Below are 13,849 nucleotides of genomic sequence, written 5' to 3'. Positions count from 1 at the left end.
GTGCTGGCAGCACTTTGCCTGTTACTTGACTTCTGGTTATGACGTTCAATAAATGCTCACTTAACAAGGAAAGATTCCATAGCTTAGTTTTATTATATTGTATTTTTTAGACTATTATTGTATGACTTCCTTTGTTAAGGACTGGCAAGACTATTCCATGTTTTGTACTAAAGACAGGGAAAAAATACATTGTGGATTTATTATTTTACTGTAATTTGGATTTGTGCAAGAACAGGAGATACATGAATCTTCTACAGTAGCATTTTCTGGACTCTTGCATGCTGATCAGGCATTAAGAAAGCAGCTTTTTTTGTCAGCAGAAGAGAGTTGGGAAAGTTGAATGGTTATAATGTATCAGTTTGGAAAAGCCCTATAATCTGACTGGGATGAATGGCTGACTTGAGAATTTTCAAACAAGAACTCTTTGCATGCATGTCTTATGAAGTGTCCTTTTAAGTGTGCTGTAATTAAAACTGGTCCAAATCGACTCCTTTACGTATAGAATCATAGAATAGTTAGGGTTGGAAAGGACCTTAAGGTCATCTAGTTCAAACCTGTCTGCCATGGGCAGGGACACCCCGCACTAAACTGTGTCATCCAAGGCTCTGTCCAGCCTGGCCTTGAACACCCCCACGGATGGAGCATTCACAGCTTCCCTGGGCAACCCATTTCAGTGCCTCAGCACCCTAACAGGAAAGAATTTCTTCCTTGTATCCAATCTGAACTTCCTCTTTTTAAGTTTTAACCCGTTAGCCCTTGTCCTGTCACTACAGTCCCTAATGAAGAGTCCCTTCCCAGCATCCCTATAGCCCCTCTTCAGATACTGGAAGGTCTCCATGCAGCCTTCTCTTCTCCAGGCTGAACAGCCCCAACTTTCTCAGCCTGTCTTCATATGGGAGGTGCTATGATATATTTCTTGATTAGTATTTTTCTGAGTGTATGTTATTTAGAAAAGTAATGAAGGTCATACAGTTTCCGCATCTAGAACAGGGTCTGGAAATATTTAACAGACTTCAGTAGCCTGTTTGAAATTAGTGATATATATGGTTTTAAGATATTTTGCTTTCTTTATGGTAGTGATTGATTTATCTATATTCTGTCTTTAACTGCATTTGAATCTCAGAATAAAATGTACATGGAATTAAACAGCAGCAAAACACTTTAAAATATTTTAATACTGCATTTATACATTTTGAATTATATTAAAGGCACAACACTGTGTGTACCATTCATGTGTATTTATAGTATCCCTGTATTTCTTACTTTCAACAGATGGCTTCAATGAAGATGTTTCAGATTCAGTTCCACACAGGTTTTGTGCCCCGAAATGCCACCACAGTGAAATTTGCCAAGTATGTTTTTGCCTACATGTTTCTGTAGGAGACTGGAAGAAGTTTTATTTAACTTTTTAGCCTGCCAAGCCAACATATGGCAGGGCAGGAATATAGTCAGTGTAGAAAGTAATGACTTTGACTGCAAAAAGATGTTTCTGTTTTCTTACCCCAAGGAAATGGAAGGTTTGTTCATGATACAAAAAAAGTTCCGTACCAAAATACCACCCATTTAAACTATATGCAAAAAGTAAACAAATACAGTATGTTTTAAGCCTTATACTATTTTTTCTTTTGAAGTTTTGTCTTGGACTTCAGTGAGTTTAATCAAGTTAGCTGTCAGTATCAACAATCGACTTGTATACGTCTTTGCAGGTATGATCTGGATGCCTGTGACATACAAGAAAAATATCCTGATTTGTTTCAAGTCAATCTGGAAGTAGAGGTAGAGCCCAGAGACAGACTTAGCTGTGAACAGCCACCGTGGGACAACATGAATATAAAGGGACTGAATCCCAAGATCCTTTTCTCCACCCGAGAGGAACAACAGGAGATTTTATCCAAATTCGGTAATGAATCTCTTGAAAAACTAGATAATATGACAAAGATTCTAATGTACTTAGTGTTGAAGGGTTTTATTTAATTTCTGATGTTTCTCTAAGTGAAAGAATTCTAAAAGGCATTTTGTTTTGTAAATATGAGTTAAAAGTTTGCATTGTATGAAAGAGTATGAATTATCTTTCAATAATGGATTGTCTTCACTGAAGACAGGCTTCCACTGTCATTACAAATGCTGGCTTTAAAGCGGTGACTATGTTACTGGCAGGGATTGTAGCAAATGAAATCTGTGACAGCCAGGTTTTGTAGGCAGCATGTCTTGAAAGAACTGTATTTGGCTAAACTGACACCATTATCTTTTCACTTAAAATCATCTGAGCATTCCTCACAAATGGTCTTCACTAAAAATCGAGGTCTTTACGTACAGCCAAGTAATGCTGTGATTCAGTTTCTAAACTTCTGATGTGACCTAGTAGATGTTTAATTTTTTTAATACTGCATATTCTGTGATTCATTTGTAGATGCCTTTGTTAATTCCGGTTCAGTATCTTTCTTCTCCTGGTATCAGTAATTAGCTTTTGACATTTTCAGTAAGGCCCTTAAGCCTTCTCTTTGCTTCCAGAATAAAAAGCATGATGGAGATTACTGTAGTGATTTTAGTATACCATACGTAAGCTCTTACTTTCTGCCCCTTAATATGGTGCATCTTAATTACACTTTTTTTGCTACAAGGTGGTTGCTGCTTTTACATGCTTTTTTAGAATCATATGTTTGGTTCATATGATGATTTAGGTGATTTTCTATTTAACTTAGTTTATATAGATTTAAAAAAAATTCTGAACACACCTCTCACTAAAGTTGTTTCACTGATAATGTAGATCTCTAAAAACGAATCTTATTTTTAAGTCACTTTCATTTTCTGATTTATAAATGAAGTATAAGAGTTTCAAATTCCACTGAAAATACTTCTTAATACTGGTGGGAAGGGAACAGGACAAGAACAAGTGCTGTGAACAAGTTTTATAAAACTTGCTTATTAAAATTGAATTTGCACTATTTCATTAATCATGATCATTCATATCTGTTTTCTAAGGCAGACTGTATTTTTCAGCATCTCTGTAGGCGATAGCTGAGTATGTGAAAGGAAGGTGAAGCGTTCTACCAGTTTAGACTTAGACAAGTAATTTTCTCCCAGACATTCTTTCTATTCTTTTCAAAGAGTGGTTGTACACTTACTAATTCAGGGAGTCTTCCTACTTGCCATGAGGAAGCCTTCTTCTTGAGATGTGATACAGTAGTAGGTAACTCAACTCTTGCACAAGAGTTGCTTAATATCTGGTCTCAGTAAAAAAAAACTCAGGAATAGTTAATCGAAGCACACAGTGTATTAACTAATTTTAGATGTTTAACAGCTTTGTGTTCTTCTCTGTCTGTGTACTCTGGGGTCTCCATATAGCTGCATTTGCTCTTTTTTGATACTCTGTTCCTTATTACAGACATTGTTCATAGCTCTTGCATATTTTAGAGGAAGGTTGGTACAAGTGAGGTGTTAATTACATTTCCCTGCAAACGTAAATAAAATATTTCAGTGTTTTGCTATGAGTCTGATTTAATTAAGTCTTGTCATTATGGTCTCACCAGCTTTTAAGTTGAAACAAAGTCAATAATGCTAATTTCAAATAGGGGCTGGGAGCATGACTTTGGCTTTGCAGAGCAGTGGATATTTTGAGACAGTTGTCTTGCTGTAGTGTAGCCAGCTACTAGGACCAGGACTGAGTTTTAAAGTTTCTGTCTAAGGGTTTTGGCTTAAAATCTGTGTTACAGGGAAACCGGAGCTGCCTAGACAACCAGGTTCAACTGCGCAATATGAAGCAGAAGCATCTCAGCTAGAGCAATCTTCAGAAAGTGCACCTACTGATACAGAATCCCCACAGAGCAGTAGTACTGATGCAAATAACTTCTTTCATTCTCTGGACTGGAAAGGTACCTGTTTTCCTCTGAAGTAACTATCTGTTGTATCGTTGTCTTGTACACCTTCCAGTGAGCGCTTAAGCCTTCTTAGGCAGCAAAAGTCACTATTTCAGCAGGACATGAGAAAAAGCTATTTAAAGAGTGAACTCTGCAGGTTCTCAGGTGGCGGTTCCACTCCACTTGGCTAGTAATGGTTTTTGGTATTGTGTGTAATTTAAATGCTGAGCTGAATTTTTTTTTTTCTGCAGTAATCTTAACTTTAAAAGTCTGCAAGGAAGTCTTTGTATCCCACAGCTCCACTTAGGATGGCTGAGGAACAGGAAAAGTAGACTAACCAGTGGGCTCTGTGTCAGTGTGTATGGACTGAGAAAACTTAACTTTATCGTGTTTGTGTAAGCCCTCCTTCTGTGTTCTGCTTTGATGGCAAAAACGTCAGTAACTGCTTATGCTGTCATTGAATGCTGTCACTGTGTAAAGCAGCAGTTAGTGAGTAATCTTCTAAGCCATAAGTGGTATGATGCTCTGAGATGAATGTTGAAGTCAGTTTCATTTTGAAAAAATCTGTAATACCTGCCCTTGCAGAGTAGCAAATATGGTAGTGAGCTGCCCCTTTGCCTGCCCTGTACAAAGAGGTGGTAGGCATCAGTTAATCCTTTTTTTTGTCAATTCTTTTGTGAGCTTTAATTAAGGATTGACCTCATATGATCTTACCATGTAAGTCTGTGCTTATTCTAGTTGGCAGAAGAATCCTGGTAATCTAAAGTTGTTATTTATTTTTATTCAAGAAGGGAAAAGTCCAGAAAGTGGAATAGAGGACAGTTCATCTAAAAACGATCGTGTTCAACTGTCTGATGATAGGGAGGAGAGTGAGCCTTCAGATGAGGAATTCCCTACATTTCCAAGTGAAGAAAGTGCAGTAAGCATTGATGAAAAAGACTCTATTACTCCAGAAGGAGAGCTGCTTTTTGAAGCCAATTTTGAAGCTCCATCTGCACCAATACAAAAATCTCTTCCTGAAGAAAATGTGGACTTACTGGGACTAGACTCTGATATTTCACTACAACAGAAACAGCCTGTCTCAGAAACAAATTCTTCAAGTAATGCGGACTTGTTGAACTATCTGTTTGTGGGTAATGCATCACAACAGCCCACTGGGGATCTTCTTGGACAAGGAACAGATTTCTTTTTCAGCAGTCAGTGTTCAACTGCTACTCAGGGTACCTCTTCAGCAGCAGCCGTGTCTTCAGGTATGTAAATTTAACATCAGTACTCTGGCTGGCCAACAGGTGAAAACTGCTGCTTGCATTGTGCTTAGAAATTGAGTCCTGTGTTTTGATCTGTACAGTGAAGACATATGGGTCTGTAGCAAGAATCTGCATAGAATAGATGCTTCTGCTGCGTGAAGGAGAGAAATTGCTGTATGCTATCTGGGTATTTTGTTATGTTGCCAATATCCTATTGGCTGTAAACCATGTAAACAGAAAAGAATCAAATTTTGAATTTAAAGGAGATTCAGTATTCTTAAACAATTTCCATACAAACATCACATGCCAGATTCTTTTCTAAATCCATGAGGAAATAACGTCTTTTGCTAAGGAATATAATTCTAATGAGTTGCTGCTTTCTTGTACTTTATATAAGCAATAGCATTAGGTGTAGTACAGAGCTGTGCTGCTTAAGTCAAACGTCTGTGTGGGATTTTTGAGTGTTAATCATTTAAGACTGCTAGGGAGCTGGAAATCCTGTAGATCACTGCTCAGACCAGTAGCATACTGCTAGAAAGCATTTTCTTGCTGGATTTACTGATGTTGTTGGCAGGTCTGTACGCTGAGAGAGAATGTTACACACTGCTAGGTATTTGGTATTTAAAACAAGGTGTTTTACTTTAGAGATTCTGTTCCTCTTACCAATGGATAGCTGAGTCATTGTCACATGACTAAACTTTTGGGAGTAGCAAATCTCTGCCTGCATTGAACAGATTTGGAGGATATTAGTCAAAGAATCTGTGAAACTTCCAAGGTTTAGTTTATTTGCACAAATATAATTAGATAATTTATTTGATCTAAAAGCTTTAACCTGCATACACCTAAAGAGTATTTTTGTAGAGAATTTAGGTTATTTAAAATATTACTTTCTTTTGGAGCAGTGCAGTATTGATTTTTATCACTGTGATCTATGTGAAATCAATTTACTTTTTTTTTTTTGCATATGCAAAAGCCTGTAAGAGCTTTTGGCTCATGGCTTTTTTTCTTTATGCCTTTCTCCATGAAACACCTGGACAAGTAGTCTATATGTGTCTAACTACTTTTGAATTTGATAAGAGATACAGAAGTAAGAATATTTGGCCACTGTGGTATTTTCATTTTCACATCAAACTTGTACTTGAGCTTTTGTGCACATGCAATGCCATAGTAGATAGCTTGATGGCAATTCACGGTTTGTTTTTTTGAAATGATACTGAGTCTTGGACAATGTGGTCATCTCCCCTGCATGTGCTTGTGCACTGTGGCAGGATTATTCCTTCTCTTCAGCATCTGAGTGAATCTGGCAGGAGTCCCTGGGCTCTTGAAGATTTTGACCCTAGAGGGCAGCAGAAATGGGAGGATCACAAGCCATAATTCCAACTGACTGTCACATGTTGCCCTATGCTATAAATACTCTTCCAGTTACTTTTTTTTCTTCACTGTGATCACTAGAGACCTGTTGAAAGCCTTGCTTCTGTTAGTTTTCAGTCTTGGGTTGACGTGCTTTCTGCCCCAGAGTCGCCAATGCCTTCGAGTCAAAATGGTAGTATGAATGTTTTACTTAATATACTTTTTAGTAGTTCAGTAGTCTGTTTTGTTTAAACTCTTCATAGGTTTGACATTATAGAACATTTAACAAATGTGATTCTTCTATTTTATGCAGCTGATCTCTTAAGGTGTCTTACGTGGATGAAATTAATAATGTTATTGAATGTATGCAGTCTTGATAAGGATTTGTGTTTGAAAACATAGCTGTGCATATTGTACATGGCTGAAATACTTCTTGTGTCAAAGTACGAATGTCTAAAAGAAGGAGACAGGTGGTAACTGCCATGAAAACTGCAGCAGCTTTCTGAGAATTTATCAGCATGAGCTCTAATCTTTGTCTGTGCCCTTAGAGGACTAAGGCTTTATCAACTTTGTTTGTTCTAAAATTTGTTTTGGTTTTGTTCTGTTTCTTTTTTTTTTTGGTTGTGTCCGTCCCCCCCCCTTATTTTTTAGCTGATCCTTTTGACCCATTCACAATGTCATCAAGTTCAGACAATCAAGCCTTGTCTGGTCCAGACCTCTTTGGGGACTTCCTTCATCCAACTTCAGCACCTATATCTAGTACAGTTCCTTCTGCACACAGTTCACTTCCGCCTTCTTCCAGCTCAGATTTCTTGAATTTAGGTAAGTGTGCTTCTGGTGCTCTGTTTCTCAACAGTTTCTGCTGTTCTGTGCATTTGCCTTTCAGCTTATTCAAGGTGGATTAGTGCCTTAATAGATCCACTTGTTGTGACTGCTCTTTTAATTAGCTCCGTGTTCTGGGAATGTGGATATGAATGCACCAAGTAACATATCCTGTTTAATGTCATGCTAATACTTATGATGAGAGGATTTCTAGCATTGCTTCTGTTAGGAGCTGTCGTTTCCTCTGACAGCTCTTAGACCTGAGGGTATACAAACACCTGCAAACTTAGTTTTAGATAGCAGATTGGTAGTTTGCTTGCATTCAGATTTTAAAGATTTCCTAGAAGCCTTGGAAGAGAAATGAGCAAGTCAAGTTACAGTATAGCCAGTTCTTAAAAGTGCAACCTGAGGATAGCTTGGACCTTCATGACCTGAATGCAGTCTGGTAATATACTTATGGAGTATGTTATGTAATACATTAATCTTGTTTCACGTAATTTCTCTGATGTATTCTTGGTGAAGCCTTTTCCTCATGCATTTATTTTAAAATCTATTAGTGTAAACAAAAAGCTTCAGTATATTTGGTCTTTCCGTATCTCTATCCTAAGCACATTATTTCCAAAGTGTTACTAAACAGAGCTGCTAAGCATGCTCATTCTGCAAAAACAAACCTTGCAAAAATGATGGAGTGGTAGAGCCTGAAGTGCTGCTTTATAAATGTGCCTTTCAAAGAAAAGCGTGGGTCTTCCTCACAGGAAGCTCTTCTTTTCTGCTGCTCTTTCATCCCCACACTGTTCCCCTGCTCTTGCATAGGCCCTTTCCATGGGATAGTCTTTCAAGAGGATGGGTCTCTAGGATACAGTCCTTCAGGAACACACTGCTCCAGCGTGGGTCCTCAAGGGGCTGCAGCTCCTACCACGAGCCTGCTGTCGCATGGGCTCTTTTCCATGGGCTGCAGCTTCATCCAGGGCATGCCACCTGGGGAGTCCCCCATAGGCTGCTGTGTGGATATTTGATCCACTGTGTCTTCACCATAGGCTGCAGGGGAATCTTGTTCTGGCAGCTGGAGCTCCTCTTTCCCGTTCCACTGACCTTGGGGTCTGCAGGGCTGTTTCTCATCCTTTTATTGCTCTTCTCACAGCTGCTGTGCAGCATTTTTTAACATGTTTACCTGTGTTTTCCCAGAAGTGCCCCTGTTTTGGCTGAGGGGCTCAGCTGTGTCCTCAGCTGCGTGGGTCTGTTGGAGATGGCTGTTGCACGTGGCTGTGTCCAGCACAGAGCGGTACAGGCCTCTCCTCAGAGGCTACCACTACAGACCCCCACATATAAATTGGAGGTAGCTAGGAATGGTGGTATTGCCTCCCTTGCCCTGAATCCAGGAGCGTCTTCCCAGAGCATATTGCATTTGGTTTTGAGTTGCCCCTCCTTGTTGGACAGTTGGTCTGCTTGACCCTGCAGGGTGATGCAGTCTGAGTGTTAGCTATAGAGAAACTGGATTAAAAGAAAGATGCAATATTTGCCTGACTGAGGTGAGGGCTTCCTCCTCAAAAAATGCAAGGTTAGTTAGCTGATTGCCTGCTTTATAATGTATTTAAGCAATTATATTCCAGCTGTGGTTGATTCTCCTGAGAAGATCCCACTTGCTGCTTCCTTTGCAACAATTTTGTTCTATTGTATAATTAGTAACAGCTGTATTTTTTTTAGTTGTGTACTTCTGTAGTTGCCAATTTTATGCAGCTTTTAGTTGGGACACTGTTGTCACTGCATGAGGTTACCAAACAGATGGTTTTTTTCTGTTTGTTAGAGGATTTAATCAGTATTGACCTATGGAGCATCATCTCAGCCAAAATCTGCCCCACTCCAGAGACAGGGACCTCTGGAGATTAGCTAGTTGGCCTGCTCAAAGCAGGGTCAAGTAGAGCAGGCTGCTAATGACCAAGTGCCAATTTTCATTATTTCTGGGAATGCAGACTCTACGACCTCTAGGGGGTACCTGCACCAGTGTTTGACTATTTACAGAAGAAACTGTTTCGGTTTGTGTCCATTGCCTCTCTTGTCCTTCTGCTGCGCATCACTGAGAAGTCTGGCTCAGTCTTTATTTCTTCCTGTTAAGTATTTCTGTATCTTATCAATATAAGATTGCCCACCTCCAGTCCTTCTATTCTCCAGGTTAAGCAATACCAGCACCCTCAGCCTATCCTCATGCCAGAGGTGCTCCAATCCCTACATCAGAGAACCGTTTTATGTACCAAATTTAAATTTGAAAAAGACATAAATGTGAGTTTCTACTGTATAATTATGTACCTGCATCCTCAAGGAGACCACTGTCAATGTTCAGCTGTTAAGCTGTTGTTGGAGCAGTAATAAATGTCTTCAATTAAATTTTAGTGATAAGTTTTCTTCACGAGTAGACAGTTGCTAAACATTTATAGATACCAGGAGAAAAGCTGTTTCAGTGAACACAAGTTCAAGAGTTACATTTCAAGGTTTGTAATTCTCCATGTGGCTTGAAATTTAAAAGCACAGGAGTTTTGAAATGTAATTTCAATTTGTAGCAAAGATAGATCTTAAAGAATATCCAGTCTGTTACGGAATTCTGTCTTATAATATGAAAATTTTGAGCATTTGCTGCTAAATGGCAGTGTGTTAACAAGGTAATTTAATTTTCTGTGAAAAGCTGTACTAATTTGGCAGAGAAGCTATTAGGTGGAATGGCTGTTCAGTTCAGAGTTGGTGACCTGCTCTAAAGTGGCCTCACTTGAATAAGCAAGCTGTTGTCAGAGGCTGGAGGAGTATCCACTTTTCTTTAATAGGTATCTGTTCAGTGAGCATTTTTGAGAACATTTGACTCTACAAATAGCAGGTCATCTCTAATAAAAGTTGAGTTAGGCGCGTATTTCCCTGTATCGGAATGATCTGATCAGAAGATAGCCGGAGATATGGAAGGTGATCAAAAGAAATACAGGTTTTCTTCAGTGTGGAAGTTAATTTCTGTGACAGCCGTGTTCTCAGTCAAGCTTTATACATGGTTAAAAAACCTTGCATCATACTAAACCAGCCTCTTAGTTCACAGAAAATCCTGTTGTCCTTTGTGATTAAAGGATTTCCTGTAGAGATAAGTTAAATAAAGAAAACCTTGTGTGAAGTTGTGTGTAGGATATAGTAAAATGCAGGTCTCTTATTTTGGGAAGATGAAAAGTGTCATCTGATTACCACCATCTTACTTTTATTTTAGTTTGGTTTGAGCAGTGTTAGTATAGAAGTGTGCCCTGACCTCCAGTAGCTCACTGCTGTATGGACAAGGGTTATAAATAAGCATGTTAGTGAAGAACTTAAGGGACAAACAGGAATGAATCTGCTTGTCCAATATCTTAATTGCTTCAATTTCTGGAATATTTAGATATGCTTCATGTTTTACCCTTTGTTTAGATACTCTGCTCCTTTACCTTGATGCATCTGTATGAACTCTAGTGTGCCAGGTTACAAAACCAAAGGATTCTGCAAGTAGTTTTGTCATGCCTTGTCAGAATATGTATAACACCATTTGTTGATGTTAAAATCTATTGTAATGCTTAAGTTGTGCAACTAGAAATACTATAGCATAATAATAAACAGTTCCAGGAGGAACATCTCTGTTCAGTATGTTCCTGTACGCCATTGTTTCAGATTTTTTGGATGGAAGTGTGGTGGATGTATGTGAGCTTATGCTGTTCATAGTGCGTTTAGGAGTGTGCATAGCAGTAGGCTGCTCCTTGCTTTGTTCAGGGTGGGGGAAGTGGTGAACTTGACTGCTCTTACGCCAGCAGTTACAAAACACCTGATTACCCTAGTGTATTCTCCGTCTTTCAGAATGCGTTTAGCTGTAGTTTACTGTATTCTCACTTCTCTCAACTTGGTTTTATAATAGTTAATTATGTATGTGGTGGTTCATTTCCCCATGCCCTGTAAAAACCTTGTAATAGCAGAGATAATAAGCTAAAATTATTTCTAGCTTAAAATTATTACTAATATTAATTTAAGGCCTGCTTAATGTTGGGAGTGTCATCTGGTACAGCAGATTTTTAAACTGATGAACAGACACTTTCAAATACTTTGTTTATAGCCAGTGACACTGCTGTGTAGCAGATAGCTGGGGTCCTGAGTACTGGGGCAAATACACTGCTGTTCTGTTGATAGTTTTAAAGGCAGGGAGATGAAGCTTAAGTCTGGACAAAGGGCTAAAAATTGTACTATACCTTCAGAAGACTTTGATAGCTACTCTACATTTTAGTCTATTTTCCTTTACATGCAGCAGAGGTGACTGCTGCAATATGGGCTCTTGGCAGACATCCGTTGCCAAGTATTTGATGTGTTCTCTTTGCAGCTGTAAGATCTAAGTATAAATAGGATTAGTGGATTGAGTTGGTGGAGGAGTTATTTAATTTGCTTCAAATTGTTTCCTCAAATAAGATAAAATGGCTTCTGTGATTTGGTATCAATATTCAGAATGTAAAGTTGAGAAGCTGAGAGAAGTGAAAAACCATGATGTAGTGGTGAAAACATCCAAAAGCTTCAAAATGGCACTATTTGTGTAAGGGTGGCTGGTTAGCTTTCCAAACTTTAGGTCCTCAAAATGTCTTAGAGCACCACTAAACATACTGGTTTTGCTGAAATACCACTTCTCCATTATCACTGACTGTTGTCATGGCACTTAAGGGGTAGTTACATTCAAAAGCTGTCTTTCTTCACTGAGTCTCTGAAAGCTGTGTTCAAAGGGAATGCACAGGGCTGGCCTTTGAGCGTTCCATACTTAGGACCTCTCACTCTGGGAATGGCTTGCCTCATACTATGTGTGGGAGAGGGTGGAATAATTTGCAAGCATCAGGGGTGAAAGTTTTAACTTTGTGTTGAATGTGACGCTTTCTAGAAGTTAGTGGAAGCAGCCTTGCATCCTTTGAATGCGACTGTTTCATTGCCTGTTTGCAGTTGGTGTGGTGGTCTTGTGTTGAATGCAGAAAAATGGCTTTTTCCATGGATGCAGTGATCCTCAGTCTTTTCCCAGAATCGATCACTTCCTGTACCCTGCTCTTCAACTGCATGCCTTCATTCATGTATTTAACCTAACGGGGACGTTAGCTTGTCTAGAGCTCCATTTGTCAAATGAGGCCTTGGGCAGGCAAACCTGCAGTTCGAAATAAGCTGGTTCCATCTCTGTAGCACCCACACTGCTGAGTGATATGGAACACCACTTCATGAGGCACTGCTAATTTCTGGTTACCTACTGTGTTGTCAGGAGCAACAGTGTGCCATCCGTTAGCTAGTCATAGTTCACAGCATTGCTGGTGCATGAAAATATCCTTTCTGTGAAGTGCATGGGATGTTTCAAATACAGATGAAGGGATTCCAGTGGTAAAACCCTTCTGAGGCCTTTTAAAGACTCTGTGACTGTGATGGAGAAATTTAAGCAAGCCATATAGCTGGCCAATGTAGCTGACAATCTGGTTCACAGTTCTATTACTGTTGACAAAATATCCATTAGTGTAATAGTTTTCTTAAAAGAATAATCAAAAGATTGTTTTTTCCGCTGTAGGAAATTTGACACCAGAGCCGCCTAAAATACCATCTTCTACGAGCCACCCAGATCTCTTAGGTGGATGGGATTCTTGGGCAGATTCCTCAGCATCTGGCAGTGTAGCATCACCACAGTTGAAGCCTCTTTTTGAAGGTATTATGAAATTAAATCTTTACATTAGAAGGAATAAGGAACATTTCAGACTTGGGCAGTTTAATCACCTGAAACTGCTTAACATGTCCTCCTGCCTTTTGTTGCTTAAAGGACTCTGTGCTCTTGTGCTTAAATGCACAAGTAAGGCACTTTTGTAGTTTTTGAGTTAAGTTCAAAGCAGAAGAACCAAGTAGTTTCAGTTGTCTATAGAATCATAGAATAGTTAGTGTTGGAAAAGACCTTAAGATCATCTAGTTCCAACCCCCCTGCCATGGGCAGGGACACCTCACACTAAACCATGTCACCCAAGGCTCTGTCCAACCTGGCCTTGAGCATTGCCAGGGATGGAGCATTCACAGCCTCCCTGGGCAACCCATTCCAGTGCCTCACCACCCTTGCAGTAAAGAGCTTCTTCCTTATATCTAATCTAAACTTCCTCTGTTTAAGTTTGAACCTGTTACCCATTGTCCTGTCGCTACAGTCCCTATAGTAATGGTGATTCTTGTGGTAAAAGATGTCATGGAACAGAATGCTGGGGAGATTTGCACAAGGTGTTGTGGAAATAGTACATTTATTCATTCTCTGAATTTCCAAATAACACCAAGTATGTAATATGTTTTCTTATTGTACAGGTCAAACTTTTACCATAGGGAGCCAGTCCAGTGTGTCTTCAGGTCTGTCTTTCAGCCAGGCAAAATCTCAAGACTTTGATCCTTTTGCTGATCTTGCCAATCTTGGATCTGGTCTTCCAGGTAAGATCTTACGTTTAAGAGACTGTACTTAATGCGCTTACAGTTTGATTTGCTTCATGTAACGGTCAACGTAACTGACAGCTTATATAAAGGAAAGTGTTTTCTTGTAATTGTTAA

General features: G+C 39.2%; 1 protein-coding gene across 3 annotated transcripts in view; it reads left to right on the top strand.

Moving 5' to 3' along the window:
• The window catches only part of GAK (cyclin G associated kinase), a 77,591-nt gene that overhangs the window by 47,342 nt on the left and 16,400 nt on the right, over nt 1–13,849 (top strand). Inside the window, exons 18-24 of one of the 3 annotated variants that reach the window (XM_065662139.1) lie at nt 1,273–1,352; nt 1,707–1,900; nt 3,714–3,872; nt 4,649–5,107; nt 7,106–7,276; nt 12,846–12,980; nt 13,613–13,732. In XM_065662139.1, the coding sequence (XP_065518211.1) occupies nt 1,273–1,352; nt 1,707–1,900; nt 3,714–3,872; nt 4,649–5,107; nt 7,106–7,276; nt 12,846–12,980; nt 13,613–13,732 (1,318 nt within the window). Of the gene's footprint in view, nt 1–1,272; nt 1,353–1,706; nt 1,901–3,713; nt 3,873–4,645; nt 5,108–7,105; nt 7,277–12,845; nt 12,981–13,612; nt 13,733–13,849 lie in introns of all 3 variants that reach the window. The other 2 variants (XM_065662138.1, XM_065662140.1) reach the window with 2 other exon arrangements.

Source organism: Lathamus discolor, chromosome Z (genome assembly GCF_037157495.1).
Source record: "Lathamus discolor isolate bLatDis1 chromosome Z, bLatDis1.hap1, whole genome shotgun sequence".
In the NCBI taxonomy this organism is placed as follows: domain Eukaryota; kingdom Metazoa; phylum Chordata; class Aves; order Psittaciformes; family Psittacidae; genus Lathamus; species Lathamus discolor.
Note: the sequence above shows the minus strand (reverse complement) of the source record. Positions and strands in the feature narration are given on the sequence as shown.